Source organism: Passer montanus, unplaced genomic scaffold, assembly GCF_014805655.1.
Source record: "Passer montanus isolate IOZ18808 unplaced genomic scaffold, ASM1480565v1 scaffold32, whole genome shotgun sequence".
NCBI lineage: Eukaryota > Metazoa > Chordata > Aves > Passeriformes > Passeridae > Passer > Passer montanus.
In genome coordinates this window covers 1,382,478-1,409,312 of record NW_024367930.1, presented here as the reverse complement: position 1 = coordinate 1,409,312, position 26,835 = coordinate 1,382,478, and the positions used below count along the sequence as shown (strand labels likewise).

General features: G+C 36.5%; 1 protein-coding gene across 6 annotated transcripts in view; it reads right to left on the bottom strand.

Annotated features, from left to right (window-relative positions):
- SUGCT (succinyl-CoA:glutarate-CoA transferase) overlaps positions 1 to 26,835 on the bottom strand; it is a 314,835-nt gene that overhangs the window by 281,527 nt on the left and 6,473 nt on the right. For all 6 annotated transcript variants that reach the window (XM_039715018.1, XM_039715019.1, XM_039715024.1 and 3 more), the window contains exons 5-6: positions 26,399 to 26,449; positions 21,308 to 21,428 (exon numbers count right to left, since the gene is read on the bottom strand). In XM_039715018.1, the coding sequence (XP_039570952.1) occupies positions 21,308 to 21,428; positions 26,399 to 26,449 (172 nt within the window). The remainder of the gene's footprint in view (positions 1 to 21,307; positions 21,429 to 26,398; positions 26,450 to 26,835) is intronic.

The window sequence follows — 26,835 nt, the reverse complement described above, 5'->3', positions numbered from 1 at the left end:
CCTGTAAGACAGATTCTCCAGTCCCTTAATCACCTTTACCACCTTCCAATGGACCCACTTCAGGAGCTCCATGTTGCTCTTGTGCTGAGAAGCCCAGAACTGGACACAGAACTCCAGGTGTGGCCTCACCTGGGCGCAGTAGAGGGGCAGGATCACCTCCATCCACCTGCTGGCAATGCTCTTCCTAATGCACCCGAGGAGACCATTGGCTGCCTTGGCTCTTGGACAGCTTGTTGTCCACCAGAGCCCACAGGTCCTTCTCTGCAGAGCTGCTTTCCAGTGGTTTGGCCCCCAGCCTGCACTGGTGCAGGGGGTCATTCTTCCCCAGGTGCAGGACTCTGCCATTGTCTTTGTTGAATTTCAGGCACTGCTTCCTGCCCATCCCTCAGTCTTCCAGTTCTTCTCTTCTATCTCTCTCAAGGCCCTTTTGAAGACCATTTTGAAGCCCTCCATGGTGTCTGCCACTCCTCCCAGCTTTGTGCCACCAGTGAACTTGCTGAGGAGGCATCTGCCCCTTCACCCGAGTCACTGATGAACAAGTTAAACAATCCTGGGCCCAGTACTGAACCTTGGGGACACCACTTGTGACAGGCCTCCAGCGATGACCCTGTGCCACTGATCACAACCACCAAAGGACAATTTGCTTATTCCGCATAGTCACACCTAAATCCTCCTGATCTGATCCTGCAGCCAAGTCCATCTTCTACATAAGAAAGTGTAGAACCTTTACTCTTTGAAGCTTTTTCTGAGCAAGAAAAATTAACTGGGTATGAGAAGTATGAAAGAACTGGCAGCAGCTACTTTATATCAGCTTAAGGGAAATATGGGCCTTTATCGGGGGCATTTACAAAGCAAACACCACAGCTTTCCACCAGCAATCCCGTATCCTTAGCTCAAACAAGAAGGAAGAAAGAGACTTGAAACAACTGGAAACTGAAAAATAATCATGTCAAGATAAACAGTAAATAATAACAGCACTAAGATACTCATCACTACGAGGGGCTTGGCAGAAGTAACTTTATGCAGGACACTAATTGCAGCTGACTGAATATTTATTTGGTAAAATAAATTGAAGCATATAAATTTCCTGTGACTATTGGCAATATATACACATTGCAATTAAATCTAAGAGTCAGATTGCTGCTATTATCTGATGAAATTACCTTGGCATTAATATGCCACAATTCCTGGCAAATGGAAAGACTAAATGTATTTCTTTTTCCCAGATTTTTCTAGTTAAATCAGACACATACATTTAAAAAAAAAAAAAAAAAAAAAAAAACCAAACCAAACAAACAAACAAACAAAAATTCTTCAACAGGAAATAAATCTTAAATAGAGCTTAGCTGCTATTCTGGGGTTGGTGTGACATTGTGACATTTGTCCATGATGAAAGCGGGCCAATTATTCTGAAACATGCAAGTTACTTCTAACACAACAAAGCCTCTAGTTCTGGGCTTAGTGTGCAGGAGCCATGTGATGGCACTCAAGGTTTGGAACATAGCACAGGAAAAATTATAATACTTTCAGGCATTATATGGGACAAAAGTTTGGCAGAAAAAATAACATGTCATAACAAACTACTGTTAGTTTATCCACTTTTAAATAGTCAATATATTTATCACATAAGAGAGACATAATTTGCTTTACAATCCACTCTAAATGATTCTGTTCTGAGAAACAGAAATAAATATTATGAAGTGAGAAAGGTCAGGCTGAAGATTACGAAAAAAGTAATAACAGTAAAAGTTGCTGGACTTCACAAAATTGTTACTATCCAAATTGCCAAATGTTCAAAAATGTCACACTAAATTTAAAAATGCTAGCAAAAACAACCCCAACCTAAACCTGTTTCCAGAAAGAACTCTGTTAGAAAAACAGACTAATGTGTTCTTACAGGTTTAGCTTTCTAATACCATGTCAACTACAACATAGCTTTACTTCATTTTTGTGAGATGACAGTGGGATTTTTAAATACATTTATGGAAAATATTCTTCATAAATTTTTAGAAACCAGGCAGACCAATTAAACAACTTTGTCCCAGAATAAGTTTCATATGTCTGTAGGTTCTATGCTAATCCAAGATGTGTACAGAACACACAGTTGAACACCATATTTCCTTGCCTAGGAGTTACTGATGAAACTATGACAGAATTCCTAACATGCATAAAAAAAAATTATTTTGGCTAGGAGCTGTCTGAAAGCATCTGGGATAAACAGGCACTACTGTGTTGCAATATCATAACTTTAGGGACCATTACTCCAAAAGAACTAACCTATGTATTTTTACATAGGTTAGTTTATATTTATTTGGGATTTTTATGAAGATTTTAAAAAAATGTTTCTACATTTCTCAGCTTGTTGTGTATTTGATTTGTATTTAATGAAATTTAACAGCTCAGGATAGTGGGTCACAAACAATTTGTACCTTCAAAAAAACAACTAAGAAAGAAGTAAATCTCACAAAATTACTAAATGCACAGAAACTGGAAAAGAGGAATGAAAACTCATTCAACACATGAAATTGCTATTCTCACTTCTTCAATACAATGTGCTTTCAAGCTAATGATGGCATCATAACTAAATCTACAGAACAGCCTGAGTATGATTTTCTGTGTCATAAAAAGAAAGGTCAGCATTTCTCATTATGACCTGTGTTCAAAATATTTGTACCACATGCACAAGAAAACCAAAGGCCATAATTTCTGCACTTCTTCATTATTTGATAGCATGATAAAACTTTATAAGGCCAAATATAAAACACACTGTACTAAAAGGATAGGAAAAATCAACACAGAGACATGTTGTCAACACAGACCAATTCCCTGTAGTTCAATTCCCAGATGACAAATGCATTACAAAGTCAGGCTGTATAAGATATTCTGAGCAAAACATAGAGCAAAATATTCTGAGCAAAAATACATTCAACATAGGCATTTCTACAAATAGGAACTAAACATTGTCACAAATTCCATCCAGAGAGATGGCTATCCCTGCTGAATAACAAATTAATGAGAAACACCTTTTGGCTTCTTCTATTGCCAAAAGAAAATATTCAATTAAAGACAGTTTACATCTTTACTTAATAAAGATTAATGAAACAAGCAGAAGAACACAAGCAATTCTCTGCGATGACAAAAGCCAAAGTTTAACAGACGCATTATAAGAAACTTTGCAGTGTCAGAGCTGCCAAATGCGTTAGCAAAATGAGTAACGACTTTTGGAAAATGCTTGCCATGTGTTGGTCAGATGGAAAGGAAGTACAACTTCCTGAATAGGCAGGCTTACAGGAGATCAGAAAAGATACAAGAAAGGTGAAGTCAGAGCAAACTGTCAAGAGAGATGAAAGGATGTTAAAAAACATAAGCCTTTAGTCAGCAAGCATAAAATCTGACCAATCTGATAAAAACATTTCATTTCCCAATTGATGATTGCAAATGCGTACAATATTTATTGCTTTTACACATGTTGATTTAGACATTCTAACCCTGTCTTTTGAATGAAATCAGGTGTTATAAGTTGGAAGGCATAGATAAAACAAAATTGTTAAATCAGACACAAAACTCTATGCTAAGATTTAGCTACTGAAAGACTAGAAGAGTACAAACAACAACCTCTGCCAGTTGTTCAACTCCATTCAATTTTAATGTGATCTGGGTACCTAGCCTCACACAACTCCTATTCAGGCACCAGCCACACTTCTGGGACACAGCCACAGACCATTTCAAACAAAACAAGTTTGGTTTTCAAAGGCTTTTAATCAGCCTGCAAAATTCTAGGCCATATTTTCTAGCTTTATAACATGCCAAATGTAAGTTACAAGAAAGCAGTCCTTCCCTCCATAGATCAAACCGCAATTACTAAAGAGATGCTATCACTTTCTTTTGCTAAGTCAGGGAAAATTTAAGTTGTCACTCTCTGAATTTTGAGGAAGAAGCAGCTTCCCTAAGTGGGGTCACTCTCTACATGATCTAAGAAATTAAATGTGTCATGATGACCATTTCTGAAAACAAAATTTCAATTAAAAGCATTTAGATGACACTGAGATTAGATACTCAGACTTTACTCCCCACCTTAAAGGAGGCTCATAGACACCCGTAAATTCCCCACTGCTATTCTGGGTTTACACAAATATTCCCAGCTGAGCACACTTAAAAGTAACAAATCATTCCTTGTTCCGTACTTGGTACAGATACAGCTGATATTAGGACTACAAATATTTATATACTGAAAGCTAATATTAAAATAGTGAAGTGAATTAGCAGTGTAGCAATGACATTTCCACAGAACATCCGGGCTTCAAAATTTACACAGAAATTAGTTAAATACTGAGGCAAGCTGTCTGTCCTAACCTCTGTGTGTCCGCACCTGCTTTGCTAGGACTGCTCTACCTGCTCAACTCTGCCACACTATTATGACTAAGGTAAGGAAGCAAATATTTGCGAGAAATATCTGGCTAATCTGGAAATCAGTCAGGAGTTAACAGAAAGACACCACACTTCAGCTCAACAGATATTAATAATCTTATTACTTCTTAGAGTGAAAAAAAATCATGTAAAATTAAGAAGTACCTGCAGAGTGTATTTTCTATTAATATTTATGAAGCTATAGCCAAGCAGTGTAGTGTTAAGACAGCCTCAGAGAAGTCTTCAGATAAGGACATGATTATCTATGATCCCATGACAGAAATGTAAGGTAATTACATAATTATTTCTCATCTGAAACAGGTGATGCACATTCTAAAGTGGATATTACCTGAACAGACATCCATTAGTTCTGACTGTACACAGTTATGTTGACAGACAAATCTGTGCAGCAGTGTCCAGTGAAGGAGCTGACACTGACCAAACGCTTTCCCTGGGGGTAGCATGTCCATGGCTGAGAATACATACTATGACCCTGACCTCTCCTTTTAAGATCAAATACATAGTGCCTCAGGGGCAGAAGTTGGAAAAGCATATCAAATTAACTCAAAATCAGTGTGTAATTGTTTTTCAAACTTCCCAAAAATTTCCTCAAAAATTTTCAAAACAAATCTATAAAGTTTAATTCCCAAAGAGGATTAAGTCATATGGAACACAACATAGTCTTAGAGACCCAGGCTGTCATATAAACCTTTTCAAAAACTTCAGTGATATTTTTCGAGCCTGATTTTAGTTCTCTTTAGTCTACGCACATACAAAATGCGTAAACAGAGGAGATATGATAAAATACATGGTCTGGAAATAAAATATTTACTCTTTTAAGTTTTAATCTTAAAATAAGTTCAATTCATTAATAAATTCACTCCCATATGTTGTAAGGTCATTATTTTAATTTTACAGAAATACAAGAAACTGACAAACAATCATGCATTTTATGTTCTGAGCAAGCACCTGATATATAGCACTCCTTCTTACTGTATGAAGAATATGGTTTTATATGAATAAACAACTTGTAGTTGCAGTTCCATAAAATAATTTTGGAAGATGTAGTCTCTTAAAAGAGGTTACAAAATGTTGGCCTCCTATTTTCCTCTTTAAATAGTGGTCAGTTCACAATTTAGACACAATCACAACGGCACTAGGTATCCTTATCCTGAGTTTGCAATACCCACAAAGACTCTCCTGGAAAAGAAAGTAATTCTCTCTGTTAGAAAGCTTTTCTAAATGTTTAATAGGAATCCTTTTTTGCAGGAATTTGAACAGTTACTTCTTGTCCTATGTATAACAAATTATTCTTTCCTCTTTACAAGAGCTTGTACTTACAAGAAGACTACTATCCACAAACCTATTCTCATTACATCCTTACTTCACAGTAACATTTGCTACTTGCTATGTCTAAGTTTTCCCTACAAGGCAAGTCGCAGATCAATGGGTTTAGTTGTTGGCATAAACACCGAGATACAAAATGCTGTTAATGAACAGGTACATGGAAAAATTCCAGGTTCTGACACTATCTAGGTTTCTAAAAACAACAAAAAACAGGCTATTTTTTCAATAGTTTGTATCTTCTACACCCAAGACTGGGGTTTTTTTCTGTTTGCTAGCTACTGACAGTGTTTTATAACAGTATTCTAAAAACACAAGTAATGAAAACCATATGCTTACTTGGAAAACATTTTCAGGTCAACAGCAGCTACTTACAGTCTTCCTACAAATCAAACAACACCCACAGACAATACCGTGAAAGGGCACAACAAAGACACTGGATCTTTTCAGCATTTTGATTAGTTATACTTGCTTCTTTGGTGAAATCACAAAACCTCACCATTTAAACAATTAAACAAACCAAATAAAGAAAAACTCCTGCAATCTTCATGAACTAAGTCCATCAGGCAAGGAAAAAACAAAACAAGATAAAGCAGATAAGAATGCTATTAGAGAGGAGATTCCCTAAAAATAACTCATTTGGAAACAAGCAGAGAAATTTTTAGTAATAACAAACAAAATATTTCATGATCTTTTCATGATCAAAGTCTTCTCTTTAGATTATTACAACTCAAACACAATAAATACTGCTTTACAAAAGCCTACTGCATGGCTTCTGCTAATGCCTAAAATCTTCCAGCTTTGTTTCTGTTAACTTAGCTAGGCACCAGTCCAAGCATAATAGCTACTGAAAAATAAACATTAAACCATCAGTAAGTGTCTTCACAGTTGCACTGTGCTGTTCATATCCAGCATTTTCAGTGTTTAATCTGTTTTCATTCACTGTAAACTAACCCAGTGTTAAATCTTACAACTCACAGGCTCTCTATCTGATATTGTATTCTTCATTAGGACAGAGTCCAAAATTCTGAAGTTTTCGATTTTATACAAAACACTGCTACTTAGATGGAATAACAAGCAATAGAGTGAGAAGGCATAAGAAAAACATTACTTTCATGCACTGCTGAAAGTCAATACTTAATATTAAAGCAAGGAAGAATTATGACTGGTTCATTAAACTTTTTATATGCTTCATACTGAACAAGGAATGGGAACACAATGTTTTATAAAAGCACTCATTTTCAACTGTTTCTTGTTCCTAAACTCACAGTATTTTGGACATTCAGGCTATGTGTGACTGAAAAAATAATAGTGGAAAAAACAGCTAAGCTCTCCTGCTAGGATGCTAAATGCCAATACAAAAGGGTAGCTCAATCATTTACAGGGGAGGGAAAAAAAGTTAATGCACTGTAGCTGCTGGTGGTGTGTTGATAACAGAAGCAGCAAAAAGTCGAAGACTTAGTGTCAGTCAGCTAAAACACCCACTTTCCTAAAGGTGCACAGCAGATCTGAATCTTGCAAGGATATCAATCCAACCAACAGAAAAGGGATACTCTCAGCTCCCATATATTTCTCAGTAACCCTTTTTCAATTTGCCACCTCTCTGTCTCTACCCTTTTCATACTTGTTTGTGTTACTGATACATTCCAAAAGTTTGGTCTGTGTCAATGCCAGAGCCCTTTATTATTTTTGAAGTACTGGCAAAACTGTGAAAATATAGGGCAAATGCAGCTTTCCAGACCAAATTGTACTTCACACTAGAATGGAAAACCATTTACCATCTCCAAGAAGAACAATTTTACCAGCAAAAGAAAAGTTTTGTCAATATAATAACGTATTTGCTAATAGTTTCTGCCAAAATAATGAAACCGGTCAATGTTAGCACCTCTTCACAATCCAGTCCAGCACAGCTGTGCTGACAGAAGTCTGTCACATAGAAAACAGCCTCTCGCTCAGTTCCAAGAAGTTTGTCAACCAGCTGAGTTTTACAGAATCCTCTTTTGAACAGACTTTTTTGGCCTATGTTAATTTTGCAAGCAGTATATAAACCCACCCATTAAACAAGAATGTGCTTTAAGTAGGAAAACTAACCTTTGGTTCTGCATCTTGACACAGCATAACTACATTAATCCTATAGAAGGAGATATCTTGGTTTTATGGTAAAACACCAAAAAAAATGCAGCTTTGTAGTACTTATATTTCAGTCACTCTAGAATTGAATACACATTTTGGTGTATGGTACAGGTTAAAAAACATTGTTGCCATCACAATTAGTAAAGCATAAACACTCCAAATTCAAGTCCAGTTTGTTTCTCCCCCAATCAAGAGCTACCAAGCTTAATTGCTCTGCAACACACTTCAGTCAAATCTCGCTGGTTCACATTTTACTCTGCAATATCTTGGCAACTCATGTTGTCCAAAAGGGCTGTAAAAGCATATTTAAAGGGGTTTAAGCATAGAGCACCATAGAAATCTGAAAACAAATGGAGCCAAAAAGACCAGCTAGCTGCATATTCTGTCTCCAGAAACAGAGAAAGATAGATGACAAGATGAAGAGGCTAAGCCTAATACTACTCTTGAGTACTATCCAGGTTCCAACAGTTTACAGCTGATAGTCTTCCTGATTAAGTAGATTAAGTTAATAAAAATTTCCTAAACCAACTGCTTAGGAGTAAAACACACAGAAAACCTTTGCAACTTGCAGGCACTTTAGGTAGGCAGACACTTCAAACTTACCTAATCATAACATAAGCAAAAAACTAAACTAAAAAGAAAACTAAGTATTTTGAAAAACATTACAATACTTTTAACACACAGTCCAAAAAAATTAAAATCCTATGAATCAGGCTTTTAAAACACATGGTTCTTAAAAAGAAATATGAAAAATATGTGAACAATAAAAGCAGAAATAATTCAAAGTAGTCCCATTATTTGTCATCTGTTTGCACGTATGATTAGCAGTGAAGTAATTGCTTCCCAGTCTTCATCACAATCATTAGAATTTTCTTCAGTAAAAGTAGATATCAACACAAAATAGACCAACTTTTTATTAATAAAAACCCACCAAATATGTTTCTAATTTCAGTAAAGAGAAAAAATAATCTTGGGTCTAATAGACCTATTTAATGCTTTTTGTTTTTGTCTAGAAAAGCATGAGGTAAACACCTCCTTGCAGATGGATCACCTTTGATACAAAACAGCTGGAAATATTTAGGAGATCTTCAAAAAGAAGAAGCAACAGAAATTAGGATCAAATTCTTAATACACCATCAGAAGTTATACCCTGTTTGTGTAACTGTGTTTCTGCAGACTAATAATTGGCACCATGAACTAAGAATAGAAATTAAAAGCTCCCATTGGTCCTCCTCATTTAATTCTGAATAAAGCAGTCATCTGTGGAAGGCTATAACAATATTTGTTTTATTTTATATATATATATATATTACATTTACAAAAATTAAATTTCATGTGTTCAGGATTTCAGTTTATACTCCATATACTGAGTACTTTACCTTCAGAGGAAACACTGGCCCTAAAGTGCCAATCATAAGGCATCTCACTGTTTTGGAATGGGTCTCGTGCCAAGCACAAGAAGATTTGGGATTGCACAGGTTACCTTTTACAAGACAGAATAAAGGAGAGGCACAAAACTATCTAAATATGTACTGCCAAAATGAAGCAAGTCCTTAAAATATGATACTTAAGGGCTATTTTCAGAAGCATCAGCTATAGTGCTGCCTCACTTTAAATCAATGGACATCTATTTCCAAAATTTCCTTCCTAAAGTTTTGCAGATGCACAAATTATCTTTTGATCCTAAAAAAGTACTGAGAGTAAATCAATACTACATATTGCTACACCATGATAAATGGCTCGATCAGTTTGGTCACAAAAGCAACACAGCTATAATATTTGAGGTCCAATTTACCATGCTGGTTTAGAGAGAGGCCTTGTTTTTGTTTTTACACAACACTATCAGGTGATGTAAATGTACTCTGATGGGCCACAAAAGCTCCCTTTTGTAAAGGAAAAAATCTACATAAACAGATCAAAGTAGTTCTCTCAGGGAATTTACCTAGCAGAACTATGCACCACCTGAAACCACCATTGATACACCAGTGCACTGCTGTGGCAATTGATTCCTTTCTTAGAAACAAGAACTGATTCTTCGTTCACAGGACTGACTTTTTTTTTTTATTATTATTAAGCTCTAGTGAAAAAGTACTTTTTTGACATCATTGAAGTAGTATTTGGATCTATGCATTCTGCCAATGAATTTCCACACATAAGTAATCACTTTGCCACTTCACACAGAAGTTTTCTAGTTTGATGGCTCAGCCAAAAGGAAAAATTGACACAAATACTCAAATGGTATAGGATTAGTTTTTCAGGCTAAGGCACAAATCTGTTTAGGTGTCAAGAAAGAAATCAGACATCTTGAACTTATGAGATAATACTACCTCTTCCACATTAAGTTTTTTTTAAATATTAAATTGTAGAAATTCTGCTTGTGAACACTTATAATACAAATAGAGATTAAAATTGTCTCATCAGTTTCTTTAGTGGCTTTATTCATACAGTAAAGGTGGGAAGAAAGGAGTAACAGCTTAAAAAAACATCCTACTGCCTGAACGCATAAGGGGAACTGGCTCGTTGGCTTTGATTTACATCACACAAATCTTCAGTCAACAATTAATTTCTTTATTAGGTTATGGCTTTACAATATTTAACACTTGTGCTGTATAAGTGAAAACTGTTCCCAATTCTTTCAGAAATTCATATTTAGAATTAATACAGTCTAAAAAGCCTCAGTCCATTTGATCATACATTGATGGCCACCTCAGGGATCAATTACACATGAGATGTATAAAAAATTCTTAGAGCTCCCGCTGTATGCCATAAAGCTGGTTCTTTACTGCACAAGGAACCAGATACCAAACTGCACAAATGTGCAGTTTACACTGGGAATTACAAAGCAGCATATTGTGCACTGCAGAAAAGCACCAAAATATTCAATATCCATATAATTTTTATTTGGTATACTGCACATGTAGTCCCAATTACTTAAATCTCTGAAAACAGAGATAATCCACTTCTCCAGCTGTCAGGTCTAGACCCTTATTTTGATTACTATCTCCCAAAATTTTTTCTTAAGATTTTCTTTTCTTAACACAGTCATTCTTTGAATTCCAAGTAGCAGTTTGGCTAACTCTATGCAATAAGTAAAGGTTTTTGATGCTTTCACATATTATGAGAATCTTCATTTCAGAACTGTTGTGTGCAAATGTACAGAACACTTCAGGAAGAGATGGTCAGATGGCCAACCACGGTACTTCCCTCTGATCACAGCAGCATTTCTTTTAAGAAAAAATACTTATGTTCCAAGCTACCTTTCATACTCAATATTTCTTAATTATAGATTGCTCTTCTTTCAACTCTCTTCTGTTTTTCATATAGTTTTTGAAATGTGGTACCCAGAAGTAGACTCCACCTTCCAACCTTACCAATGTGGAGCAGGGTATAGAAATACTCCTTTAGGCCACATTCATCTTTATATAATCCAGTATGACACTAGTCCTTCATCTAATGATATCATCACTGACTCAAGCTCAACTTTGATCATTCCCCATCCTTACAAGCAAGTCTTCTAAGAACCCTCTTCTAATCCAGTGTTCCCCATACTATATTAAAATTATTTTTTTTATTTTTGATTAAGCACAGTACATTGCATTTGTTCCAATCTTTAATTCTACCTTTCCTCTTTTATTTACATAAATAATTTGGTCAAGGTAATCTTTAATTTTAATCCTACTGTGTAAGTTGACTCCCTTCAGCTTTGTGGACTTTCAGAGCTGCATAGAGCTCTCAGGCCACTAAAAATGAACCTTTTACATTAGAACTTCATCACATGACTGCATTGTGTTGACACAGAAACTGTCAGGAAGGGTTCCAATTACAGGCTTTAGCAACAAGAAGTGTGCAGAGACCAGCCCTCCATACTCTTCTGAGAGTTAGCCAGACCCCCGGGAAATATTCCAAAGGACAGCATAAGGCTGTAAGGGAAGTGATGTCTTCCACCTGTAAATCACTTCCAGGTTCTTCCTGCCTCTCAAATCTAAACCCCACAATCCCCTAGTAACACATGATGGCATCAGAATTTTGGACTCCCCCACATTGCAATCCATCACCTATATTAAGAAAAAAAAAAGCAGCAACATTACTTCTGAAGCATTTTCTTACATTGTCATGTAGAATCTACAGTAAGCTATGAGAGCTTCTGATCCTCTTGAACCAAGTACTTTTACTTCTTGTACATCACATTTTCCTAGCTTTTCTATGAAAGAATAACTCAAAAGTGTCAAAAGCTTTACTACAGTGAAAATCTAGAGTACACATTTATTATCCTTATATAGACAACCAAATACATTGTCTTAAAAAAAGTGTATCTGCCAATTAACTCATTAAAAAATGGTCTCAGACTATTTTATCTCTAGACCCTGATAAACGTCTCTTAACTGCCCGAGCAGACAACTTCAAGCTATCAAAAAAAAAAAGGTAGATTAACTCTTTAATCCATCCATCTTCCAACTGCATAATGTAAAAACTGGCAAATTAGAGAAGTTCAATTTTCTTTTCCAGTGCTGGAAGATTCTATTTTTATTAAATCAAGTTCAGTTAGAAGCTTCATCTTTTTCCCCTCCAAATGCTTTATTCAATCATTGTGAGCACTGAAGTTCATACCTCAAGGCTTGCAAACTTGTGATTTTTGTGTTTTCTTAAGAGCTGTATAATGTTCACAATTTTCCAGACCTCCCTCCTTATTCTTAAAACACATTAAGAACTACTGGAAGCATGATACCAAATTTGTACTGCCAATGCCTCTTTTACACATCAGACAATGCATTATTTTCCATTAATAGAAAGCAATACAAGGTCCGTGAACACATTTTACTGAATACTGGTACCATAATACTCAATATTCATATTTGCACTTTCCAAATTCCTTAACTAACACATTCACCAAATTTTTGCTGCTTTTAATATAGTTAAAAGTCAGTGATAAGTGTAATTATCAGTTAATTCTTCTAATTTCCAATTCATTCTGTACATCATCCTGCTTGAATTGGCTATTTGACTCAATCAGATGTTTTGCAAGGCAGGTGAGGCTTTTTTACCTTCCTTTTGATTTTTTTTTCTTTACTTTCCCACAAATTGTTGTGCCTAGGTTTTTTTGGTTGTGTTTTTTGGTTTGTCGTTTTGTTTTGTTTTTTCTGGTAATTACAAAAAAATCATTTTTAGCAACTTTGGGACACAAATTTTAAAAACTGTTGAACAGATTAATGCTCAAAACCTATTATTTAGCTCCTATTATTTACGTACAACTACAACCATCGCCTAGTCAGCTTTTGAACACCTGTTTTTTGACTAGCATGCTATCAACAAATAATTTACACCATCAAGAAACTATTTTGCTCAATGATTTTTTTTAACCTGAAGCTACCATTTTTTTTGGCAGGTAATCTATCTGTTTGTACCAGGTAACTATAACCAGACTTAAACATTATAGAAGCCACAAAAACATCAATAATCAGGGGAATGAGTGGGCGTGAAGACACACCCACTCAAAGTTATGTGTAATTTTATGGGCCGGAAACATTTGGTAAGAGGGAGTCTAAAAAATGTACCTAATCCAGGCAATTCCACATCTCACCACAGTTAGTTCACAAATTAGAGGATCTGAAGGATGCTTTGGTTAGCCTTCGCCTAGCAAAATACATTGCGGTTGTCTTTTCTTTCCTGTTGTGCAAATACTAGAGAAAAAGTAGGATATGCATCAGAACTATAACATTATGTCTTCTCAGGGAAAGACACTACAAATTATCTGTACAAAACAAGATACTGGGAAGTACCAAATGCATCTTAAGTTGATGCTAAACATTATGTAAATGGGTGGAGGGAAGAACTATTTTATTTTCCATAGGTTAACCAGAATCACTCAAGAGACACAGAGGATGTAGTTACTTTTTTGAAATCTGTACATTTATGTATCTTTACAACTTTATGTACATTAAATAAAACTACATATACAACAATTTCAGATTCATACTCATAGAAAATTCAGGTCACCCACAACACGTCTATAAAACTTTTGTTACTCTTTCCACCTAATTTTTGTCTCTTTAGCAACATACTGTTTGCCAACAAACAAGCAGTTTAGTGTAGTCAAAGTGTATGTCAATTCAGAGTTAAAACTAAGTTTTGTGGGGTAGAGATTGCAAATCCCCAAGAAATATAAACTGTTAGGGTAGCACAAAGTTAATAAAAATATCAGTGCCAAAAACTTATCTTAATAGTTACTTTTGGTTGAAACGAAGTATATTTTCTCTACAGTTATAGCTATATTTAATGACAGATTCCCAAAGAGTCATGATCAGTGGCACAGGGTCATCGCTGGAGGCCTGTCACAAGTGGTGTCCCCAAGGTTCAGTACTGGGCCCAGGATTGTTTAACTTGTTCATCAGTGACTCGGGTGAAGGGGCAGATGCCTCCTCAGCAAGTTCACTGGTGGCACAAAGCTGGGAGGAGTGGCAGACACCATGGAGGGCTTCAAAATGGTCTTCAAAAGGGCCTTGAGAGAGACAGAAGAGAAGAACTGGAAGACTGAGGGATGGGCAGGAAGCAGTGCCTGAAATTCAACAAAGACAATGGCAGAGTCCTGCACCTGGGGAAGAATGACCCCCTGCACCAGTGCAGGCTGGGGGCCAAACCACTGGAAAGCAGCTCTGCAGAGAAGGACCTGTGGGTCCTGTGGACAACAAGCTGTCCAGGAGCCAAGGCAGCCAATGGTCTCCTCGGGTGCATTAGGAAGAGCATTGCCAGCAGGTGGATGGAGGTGATCCTGCCCCTCTACTGCGCCCAGGTGAGGCCACACCTGGAGTGCTGTGTCCAGTTCTGGGCTCCTCAGCACAAGAGCGACATGGAGCTCCTGGAGTGGGTTCACTGGAGAGAGGAATAAGGGACTGGAACATATCCCTCAAAAGAATGGGCTGAGAGAGCTGGGCCTGTTGAGCCTTGCAAAGAGATAAGTGAGAGGAGACCTCATTAATGTGTATCGATATCTAATGGGGGGGCACCAAGATGATGGAGGCAGGTTCTTGTCAGTGATGCCAAGGAACAGGACAAGAGGCAATGGGCAGAGACTGATGCACTGGAAGATGCACCAAGTGACCAAGCACTGAAACAAATTTCCTGGAGAGCTTGTTATGTCTCCCTCACTGGAGATATTCAATAGCCAACCGGACACAATCGTATGCTGTGTGCTCTAGGATGACCCTGCTTGAGTCAGGAGGTTGGACCATATGACACACTTTCAACCTTACCTATTCTCTGTTTCTGTAATTCTGTATACTTTTTTTTTTCATGCATAAATACACTAACAAGTCTTTAAGGAGTAAAATTTCCTTAAAAGGCAGAAAACTAAAGCACCACATTTATATCCTAAGAAACAAAATTTCAAAAAATATTAAAATAAGATTTTTTAATACCACCAGCAACATACAAAGCAACCTTGGATATGATACAAAGTATTACTTACTAGACAATTAGGAGGAAAACAAACCTGCACAAAAAGAAGAATAATCATAATTCACGTCTATTAGCAGACCAAAGGGCTATGGTAGAAAACCTGAGAGGAGTACGTTTCATCCTTCAGAAACAAACTGTAAAATTCTTTGAAAACATATTACCTTCAGAGGCTTTAAGAAAAAAAAATAAAAGGTTTTGATTTGGAAACCATGTTATCCTTTTAAACAGTGCCCTCTCCCGTTGAGGATTAAACTATGACTTTCCTAGCAACAGCATCACGCAGACCATAATAGAAATGGTCACTCCCTTGTGACCTGTACAAAATTTTCTTTAACCATCCAATTTTCCAGAACTTAAACCAATCTCAACCACAGAACTATCAAAATATATTACATTCAAACTAGTTCTAGCCAAGCAAAGCCAGCTTGTGAATAAGAACAGCCAGTTTGGAGTTCAAGTGCACTCAAAGCAGCAGGAACATTGAGAAAATGTCCTGGATATCCTCAAAATCCTTCAACAATCACTTCAAAGCTGTACAGATTCAATCAGAGGTGTTTGGATAAGAAACTCAGTTTGCAAACCACAATTTCCAAACTGCCATAAAAGAGTCTGGCATACCTATTTCTAAACTCTTCACCTACATATGACCCTGGACTTACTGAAAAAAAAATACAATATATTTCATTTTACTATTTGCAATTGTCCAAAATTTAGAAAGGCAACTCTACACAAAAATTATTCCTGTATTAAAGAAAAATGGCTCAATACTGTTTAAGTTATAAAGTAACATATTTTCTGATTTCTAAGAAATGTGTCTCCTAGATTTTATTTTTTTATTTTTCTGCTACAATATGTGACTATTCATCAGAAGCAGTCACCTCCATATATGTTGCATTAACAAAAAGTATTTTATGTAACAGAGTTCAGTCTTGAAGTTTTAAGTTGTATAGGAATGAGAAGTTTGAATGCTTTCAAAATTTCTCACAGAATGTTTCAGCTGTTTTTAAAGAAAAAACCAAAAAAGGAAGCAGGTTTGTTTTTCTGCATTAAAAAAACCACAAATTACAGTTGCTTTCTTAAAACACCAAGAACTTCTGCTCTTTTAAATGAAGACTTGAAAGAGTGGGAGATCTTTTTGCCATGGCTCTGCTTTTTTTAGTGTTGTTATTTGTTGGCCATCAGAATTGATGAGAAAAGGAGAATAGAAGGAACATACTCTACTAGATCTCAGATTAATTCAATTTCATGGTGATACCGTAGCTTAGAGCAAGGAGGGCAAAGTAAATAATAAATGAAAAGTAAGCTGATAACATCTCTATGATAATTTATGTACCAGAAAGAGAAATCATGAAATACATACGAGTGTTGTTGTATTACAGATGGCACATATGAACCATTCACAGCCACATGACCAATGCAATACATTCTGAAGACAGCCCACCCTGATCTGGCTCACATCAAGCAGTACAAAACAGTAATTCCTATATAACAGGATTCACAAAAATAGTATGTCCTGGGGAGACTTTTCTGAGTTTGACATCTCCTTTGGAACGGCAAGATTGGCAATATTGTTTAATAGTGTTCATTTTTTGTGCTGGTGAATGCCTCCCCCGTTAGCCAGGAGTGATGATAAATGATGGAGAGCAGCTTAGTGAGTTCTTCTGCCAGCTCCCTCACTACCCTTGGGTGAATCTCATCTCACTACATGGACTTGTGAGTGTCTAACTGGCACAGCAGGTCACAAACTAATTACTCCTGGATTACAAGCAGCCTGTTCTCCTCCCCATCCCCATCTGCCAGCTCAGGAAGCTAGTTGATAACCCATCTTTCTGTTGAAGACTGAGGCAAAAGAAGCATTAACTGCTCAGCCTTATTATCCTTGGTTGCAATATTCCTCTTTACATCCAATAGAGGTTGGAAATTTTCCTTAGCCATTCTTCTGTTTTAAATGTATTTATAAAAGCACTTTCTACTATCTTTCACAGAGGTGGCCAGATTGAGTTCTAGAAGAGCTTTTGTCTTTCTAATCTTCTTTCTATGTGACCTAACAACACCCTTGTAGTTTTTCTGAGTTGCCTGCCACTTCTTCCTAAGGTGATAAACTCTTTTGTTTTTCCCCTAAGTTCCAGCAAAAGCTCCTTCTTCAGTCAGGTAAGTCTTCTTCCCTGACAGCTTATCTTTTGGCATGCAGGAGCAGACTGCTCTGTGCCTTTACAATTTGCCTCTTAATGTATGCCCAGCCTTTCTGGACCATTTTGTTTTTAAGGGCTGTTTCCCAAGGAACTTCCTGAACCAGTGTCCTGAACAGGCCAAAGTCCAGCCTCCTGAAATCCAAGGTGGAAGTTTTGTTGATACCTTCCTTACTTCACCAAGAATTTAATACTCCATTATGTCATGGTCACTGTGCCAAAGATGTCATCTGACCACCACATTTCCTACCAGCCCTTCTGTTTGTAAAAAGCAGGTCTAGCAGGGTACCCACCTTGCTAAGCTCAGTTACTAGTTGTGTCAGAAAGTTGTCTTCCACACAATCAAAAAGTCTTCTACACTGCCTCCCCTCCACCGTGGTGAGTTTCCAGCACACATCCCACAAGTTAGTCTCCCAGAAGAACAAGGGCTAGCCATTGTGAAACATCAGCCAGAGGCTTACAGCATAGTTCATCCATCCCTTCATCCCGGTTGGGTTGTCTAGAATAGACTCCTATCAGGATTTCTGCGTTGTTGACCTTCCCTCTGATTCTTACCCACAGACACTCAATCTTGTCATCATTATCCTTGAGCTCTACACAGTTGAAACACTCCCTAATGTACAGAGTCACTCCATCACCTCTCCTTCCTTGCTTATCCCTTTGAAGTGCTTGTAGCCATGAATTGCAGCATGCCATTTAAATGCCTCATCCCATTTCATTTCCCTGATGGCAACTACATGACAGCTTTCCTGCTGCACAATGGCCTTCAGCTCCTCCTGTTTGTTACCCATACTGATGTAGATGCCCTTTAGCTGGGCTATCAATTTAACCCCTGACACAGGCATGCCACCCCAGGTTTATATCTAGTGATCTAGATATATCTGGTCTTACCTGCTTCCCCCTTCAAAGCAAGTTTAAAGCCCCCTCAATTGTCCCTGCCAACTCACAGGCCTAGAATCCTTTTCACTCTTTTAGACAGGCAAACTTGATTTGCCTGCAGCCAGCCTAGTGCTGTATAAACTATCCCACAAGGGGAAAAAGCCAAAATTGCACCAATGGCACCATCCTTCAAGCCATGTGTTGATCAGAGTTTTCCTGTTTCTTTCAGCACTCTCCCTGCTACTGAAGGCATTGAGGAAAACACCACCTCTGCCCTTATCCCTTCAACCAGTCATCCCAATGCCCTGAAGTCCTTTTTGATTGCCCTACGAACTGTCACTGCTGATCTGGAAATCCAGAATTAGATAATAATCAGAGGGCTGAATTAGTCCAAGGAATCTTCTAGTAATAGCTCTTACTTAGACCCCAAGGAGGCAGCAGATTTCCCTGTGGGACAAGACCAGTCAGTATATGGGCCCTCAGTTCCCCTCAGAAGGGAATCACATACAACAATAACCCGTCCTTCTTTTTTTCAGCTGTAGCTGTAATGTGTCTGACTGACTTACCCCAGATTGACCTTCACTATCACTTGCTTGACACTCGAGTCCCAGAGCCTCATACCTAGTCCCATCTCTCCTCACAAAAAAAAACAACCAAACAACCAAAACAAAAAACAAACACCCCAAAAACCCCAAGCATATCTGAATGCAGCAAAGTCAACCACAGCACAAAATAGATAAGAATTGTAATATCTAGAATCACATCACTGAGGTTTTTGAAATCAATCAGGAATTCTTCTTAGATCAGTTTTCTGCCTGATTGTGCCTTCCTGCACATCCCTGTCTGGTTGCTTCTTTTAATATGCTTAGATTGAGGCTTTGCTATTTCCTGCCTTAACTCAATGGATTTATGAGCTGGTTTTTTTTAAGGCCACTGGAGCTTATATCTTTATTCCTAAAAGATACATCACCCTTAAATAGATATTGCTTATTATCTGTTGAGTATTCAAGACTTAAACAACCACAATTTAAGATTTCAAGTTGTTTTATGAATGCCTAACAAACATCACTTAGCTCTTACTTCCCAAACACTTTCAACTTCAATTTGCCATAGTCTATGAATAAGGCTTATTATTTTCCATTATAGAACATAACTGTAAGTCATGCATTACACAAAACTCTAAACAGCAAGATTATGTGATTTTTGTTCAACTTGTCTTCCAAGCAGTGAAAGCAGAAGCAAGTGACCTAGAAGTACAGAGGTGCTGTTTGATAATATAAGTGTATGGTTAGAAAAGCAAAGGCTGACCTGGAGTTGAATTTAGCAAAAGACAACACGAAAGGATTCTGCAAGCAAATCAGAGGCAGAAGGAAGTCTAAGGAGGACAAGGACCTATGGCAAAATAAACAAAGGCCACGAAGGTGGATGCATTTAATGCTTTTTTGCCTCAGTATTTACCAAAAAAAGATAGCTCTCAGGAATCTTAGGTTCCTGCGCCTAGAGAAAAGCTCTGCAGCAAGGAAGAGTTACCCACAGTTGAGGGAGCATTTAAAACATACTTTTGTATGCATCCCTGTAGCAGAGGACAACAGTGTATTCCTGTGCACTGGGAAGTGTCAAGCAGACCAGGAGGAAGATCCTTCCCCTCTTCTCAGCACTGTTGAGGCCACGTCTGTAGTCCTGTGCCCAACTCTGGGCTACCCAGTACAAGGCAGACATCGACTTAATAAGGCAAACACGGAGTCACAAAGGTGATTAAGAGACTGGAGCATCTGACACAAAATGAGAGAGTGTTGTACCTCACACAGATTGTCTGGATGTAATTTTAATTATTTTTCATCATTATGGGTACAGCAACTAAACAAAAAAAGCAAACAAAAATGCAAATCCACTTGACAAATTCTAGTTGTGAGATTATATGCACAAGCAAATGTGACAAACATTGTAGTAACTAGCCATTGACCAACCTAAATAGGCATTTAAACAAAGATTCTCAGCAAGTCCTGAATATAATTGTCTTTCTGCTCTTGACATTTTCAGACATTTGCCACACAAATATAAATACACCACAAAAAACTAAAAAGCTATTTGATTTATATTAAATAACATCCATACCCAGTAACCAAAATGACAAAGCCATTTATTCTGCAGAAATTGAAGAGAAAATCAGATTTGTAACTAAGATTTTAAAACAGTCTAAAAATATCTGTATCTTCTGCTGTTATTTAATTGCATTTCATTTTAATATTAGACATTTCATTTTAGTGCTTGATTAAGATTTTGGGAGGTGGTTTTTGTTGGAGTTTTTTAAGCAGTTTTTCAGAGTTAAAATTATTTTTATATTAATATTAGCATAAGTGTGTCTACTTCCTTTTCATTCTTCCCTGCTTTTATAAAGTACATACAACTCTTCTACTGTTTCAGTTACCAAGCAATAGTCTGTAAAAAAGTCATGCAAAACTTCCACAAACAGGTAACTGCACAATTCTGAAGAGAAAGATACTTCAGGGCAGTAAAAAACACTGAGATTATCAGATTTAAAACACACAATTTGTAAATTGATTCCACAATTTGTAAATTGATTCAGTAAAACTGCTAGGAAAGTTAAAAAAAAAATCTCAGTTTTCAGCCAGTTTAAAGCAGAATCCAAGGAGGTCAGCCCATCCTGGCTCCTTTGAAATCAACAGGAACATGTCAGGTTGGTATGGCAATGACACTGGACAGATGTTGACATGGTTGCTTTCTCAAGTTTTCTATACATGTTTTTGAATTGAACTCATTTTAACTCTCAATTTATCTTAACTGACATAAAAGTAACATACTTCTATACAATCACATGACTTTTATAACACTTTGACTGAAATAAAGGAAATAATGAACATAAAGAATTGAAAATAAAATACCTGTTATTGAACAGTACACTATGTGAGGAGCAATCTTTTTAATGTCTTCATAACCTAGACCCATTTCAGCCAGCTTCCCAGGGACAAAGTTTTCCACAAAAACATCAGATGCTGCTGCAAGCTTTAGAAAAGAAAAGGATGAGTAAAAGCTGTTAATTAGCTCCCAGAAGTTGAATAAATTCCTATGTAACTTAATTTTAAAATCTTGCTAATCAAAATGGCTCTAGTCTTCTTCATAAAAGAAAAGCCTATAGAGATACTTTTTTGTCTGTCAGATTGTGCATTTCTGCAGACCACATATTAGAGATGCTGCATATCTAGAAAGAAGACTGTCAAAATCCTAAAGTGATCAGACAAAATTGTGGTATTATCAGTATCACATCAGTTTCCTAAGACTTGACAACTGTTCACAGAACAATCTTCACAAAAATTCTTTCTACCCCATTTTTCTTAATAAAAGTGAAGTGATATATCTCCATTATTCATGTTTTCTCCATAATAGAAATAATTCTTAAATTATTTTTAATTTTTAAGCCATTGATTAGAATTACATAACAAGGCCATATATCCAACTTCCTATACATAGAAGTAGAATAGGGAGCCCAACAACACTTAAAATTTAAAGAATTAAAATTAAGATTTTAAATTAAATTAATTTCACGTTAAATACAATAGTGCTGTCAAGTTCTGCAATATGACTTTTTTCATTACTTTCAAATGAATGACCTAGTCCAAAAATCTATTGATGTTGAGATTAACATATAACCTTGATTTGCTTTAAATTACATCCTTTCTTATAAAAATTAGGAGCAGATACACATTTGCAAATTTCACTAAGACTAACACAAGTTGACTCCTGAATCATGAGAACTACATGTTATAAGACAGATGTATGCCTTGATGTAGGCTTTCTGCCTGGTAAATTGTGTAGGGTATGTGTGAATGCACAGGAATTTAAGAAATGCTCCCTAAGAGGTACACATTTTTGCGCACCCATTTTTAAGCATAATTGATATATTAATTGCTTAATGCTATTTGCAGCCAATCAAGGAGTCACAGTCTCCGAAACTGCCATGTCAAAGTGTAATTAAATATACAGTGTCTTAAACAAGCTCCTATAAACTGGTGTCATCATAAGAGAAATCACCATGCCTTCATGAAAGATAAAGTTAAGGAGGTTTTATTTTCTATTTCAATCCATCACAGTTTATACATAAATACTTTTCAAACTGGTAATGCTACAACTTTAGCCTAATTGATTCAAGAGATGAAATTGGTTACAACTTCTGTATTGCTTTCACTGTGATTTTATAATCTGTGAAAATTACAGTTGGACTAAAACAGTTGAAAGTTGTCCATGTTATATTGAAGAACTACCATCTCCAACAAGCCACTGAGGAAGAAAGCATGACACACAGTACTGCAACATGAAAAACACTATACTTCTGGACTGGGCAACATACGTGGAATGACAAAAATGCTAAGTGAAGATGTAATGACTTGGGCCCAGTTTAGCAGGGTATATGCTCTCAGAGAAAGGAGTTTTCAAGACACATTACAAGAGCTGTGCCAGTTCTGCATCTAAAGTTTTCATTGGAAATAATTTTTCATGTACAAAGGTGGCAGTCTACATGTAGCTCTGATAGTCACTGAACCAACAATTCTGCCATTGTGGAAAACTGGGTACATAGTCTGATCCAAATTGATGCCTTAAATTTTAGCTTTTATATTTTCCAGGTTCTGTACAGCATTAGCATATAACTCTGAACTTCATATAAAGTGTTAGCAAGTTCTCTTCACAGTTTAGTTAGATGAAACAATCATTTTCCAGCCCAAGAACCAAAGACACCGTTGCAGCTTCAGGCCCAAAAACTAGAAACAGAGAATTGAGGAGAGCAATCTGGGAGGATGGGACTTCATAACCTGAAGCTGTAATTGGACAATTAACCCCATTATGTAAATGGACCAAAACTTATAAAAGTATAAAAATGTGTGACCTGTTGTCCACCTTGGGTATAGCCACAGCCGGGCTCTTGTACTGCCCAAGGTGTATCCTTCGAAGGCCTTTTAATAAACGCCTACTCTGTGCTAGGCAGCCTCTCAAGGCATCAAAACAAACTATGTTCTTAAAATGCACAGAGATTTTCAGTTTCAATGGGGTCTTAAGTCCACTGTCAACTAAAATTTCATACTTCATGCCCTAAAGTTCTTCTAAACATCACTTGTATTTTAACACCTACTAACACAGCAATACAACACAGACCTGACTTGGAGTACTATCTGTTCCAGAGAGGACACTGATAGGCTCAATGTCTATGCCTCAGGAAATAATGAACAGCACAGTTCATGCCAAAGTAATCATTAAGTTGAATAACAAAGAATGATGCTACTAACTTTATAAAGGAAACCATGCATGCCTTTTGGAAGTTTTGGTTGGTGTATTTTGGTTTGTTGCTTGTTTGGGGATGTTTTTGTGTTTTGTTTGCTTAGGTTTTTACAAGAAATCTACAGAGAAGAATCTGCACAACACACACATATACAAAAATACATCTATATATATATTTGAGTAGCTTGCTTTATCAAGTAAGACAGCAATGCATGGGACGTATTAACCTTTCAGCTAAAAATAGTGGGAGAGAAGAAGTGCCATCGGCTCCCAGCCAATTAAGTCCCAAGTTATTCATGAATAAAAAAATTTAAAAGTTCACTAGTTAAGGGTAAATAATTCACAGGAGAGAAGTATACTCAAGGTTCTTAAAATGAATTTCTGGCAATAACCAATCAATAATGTTCTAAAGAGATACTACAAAAAGATATCAGAGCATGGGACTGGCACGTACAATCACTGAAGAGAAAAAATTAATTTTTATTCATAAAGACAGACAAACATCTGGAATGCAAATTAACAGCCAGCCAAAAACACTAGAAGGGAAGAAAGGTCTATAAGTGACACAGAAAGAAATAAATAAGTCACAGGAATAATTTTGTGGAATTCAAGTCATCATGTATGAAAGAATAGATCCTTGAAAAAATATTTTGTAGTGTTGTGCCAAAGGATGAAAATCAGCCAGGACTCCTGATTAATAGATTTCTTCAGCTCACTTGATACTACTGAGTAATTGTCAAGTCTGTGTTTTTGTCATATACCTGAAGACTCTCTACTCCTGTTTTTCTAACATGATTGCAAATTGAGAATTGCCTTCTTCCAGCTATACACAATATAGTTGGGAAATAAAACCTATTCTAACCATGATACCTTGCTTAATAAAGGTAAAAAATTATAGCATTGTTACATTTCTTTGTAGCTTTTACACTGGTGACACAACTCATATTTATGTAGGAGTAGGCAGTGTCACAAACTTCAATTTATACTTTTCATCAGCTACTTTAAAGACATGGACACTCCTTGTCATAGTACAATACAATGCTGAACAATGCTCAATTCCATACACATCTGTCCTGATGATAGCAGAAGACAACTGAAAACAAAAGCCTGTTATAAATATCTTCCCTTTACACATACTTTTTGACAAAACTCCAAACAGAAGTTTCATTTGAGATGAATAATGGAATGTCAAGACCTCTGCACCCAATGCTTTCAAAATATATCATTCAAAAATCAAGCAGAAGGATGAACAACTCCACAAGTAGCATGACAAACAGAGCTTCATCAGTTTTCAAGGCTGCTGTATCACAAATAAGGATGGCATTGACTTAAGGAACAGAAAGCTATAGTGGTTATTAAAGTCACTTTTAAAAAGGATAGAAAACATAAGAAATTACTTTGTCACAGGCAGTCTCCTCATTTTTACAGCTAGTGTGGTAAATATTTAGCAGATGATGCCTCTTTTTCCTCCACCTCATCTTGGCTCATAGGCTCAGCTGACTTTAACTCTTCAAACACCTTTAGCCCACACATGTGGAATCAGTGGACATTGAGTAGTTTCTCGTTCACCATTTTTAAAGGTCAAATAATAAATTAATCTTCTTCCGTGAGAGGAAAAATTTTTATAGCACTTAATTAGTAGGTATCAAAAAAAATGTGTTATACCGTGCAAAAAATTTCCAAATGAAAATTTCTGCTTCCAAATTTTTTAGAAGTTAAACATACAGCTCCACAACAAATTAACAATAAATGCCTCTATTCTGCAAAAAAAGAAGGCACTGTGGAATTATATCTACATATAATCTCCAGAGTATTTCTGTATGAAGTAGCTTTGCATACCTAACAAACCAAAAGCATCAGAAAACTTAATCTATTTCCATTTTATGCAATATTCCCAACAAAAAGTACTAGCAGACAAATTCCACCTACTGCATGACACACAGTGTCACTGTGAAAAAGGGATTTGAACTGATACTGAAACAAGAAGTAACAGAAGTCAGCTGCTACTACTGCACGGCTTAAAACACAGCACTAGCAAGTAGCAGATCTTGCATTTGTCAACAAATAATAAAGGGATAACAAAACTCAAGTTTGATGAAATGTGAGATTTGATTCTTATTTTTATTCTTTGATTGCTTTTACTATTTTTAGATAGAAAAATGGATCACCTTAAAAGATGTTGGAAGTCAAATACTGAAAAAGAAACAAATACTAAGTTTCACCTACAGGACAATGTTTTTCAGGAAGATGTATAGCAACTGAACACCATAACATTAAAAAAACTGCATTTACTGGAGCACAGCATCTCCTCCTAACTGCTCACTGACTTCATCTGATCAGTCCACCTTGAATTGTTCTACTGCAGTATTACAGGAAGATTAGTAGTAGTACAGCAGCAGCAACAGGAAAGGAATAGGCTATTAGACCATTTCCTCACAATATTTCATTTGAAGATTTTGATGACATTTTCGTGTCATCATGTAAATCCAAAGTCATTACAAGTTACACTGAACATTGAGTCCAAAAGCACAGAGTACAGAAGTATATAGTGAAATTTACAAATTTTACTGCATACATAGATTTTTTAATTATCAAATTAACACTTGAAATGCAGAGTTTAATCCTTATTACTTAGTGTAACTTGTGAATCACTTAGGATCACAACAATACAAAATAAGGACACCTTGCACGCTGTTAAAACCTACCTCTTTGATTAGCTTTACTCCTTTTGAATCTTTCATGTTGATAGCTATACTCTGGGGATTAAAAATAAATACAACAGTAATTTATGTGGAAAAAATATGTGAAAGGTATTATTAGCCTATTCTAAACAAAACCAACAGTCAAATTGCACACGATGGCTAATTTGGATAAATAAATTTTAACACATAGCCCATCTCCTCCTGCAAAAAAAAAATTTTCTCAGCAAAACAAGCTGAACTATATCTCATTTATGAATCAGGCAAGCACCAAAACCAGACTGACAGATGGGCAGCCTGGTCACTATATAGCTACACAGGACCCACTACTGCAAGTACACAGGCGGACACCGGAAACATTTGTTTCAATGGTAACAAGCCATTAAACAATTCAGGTATGTCATGAAACTTCATGTTAAGTTTCAAAAGCTACATTTTGCCAC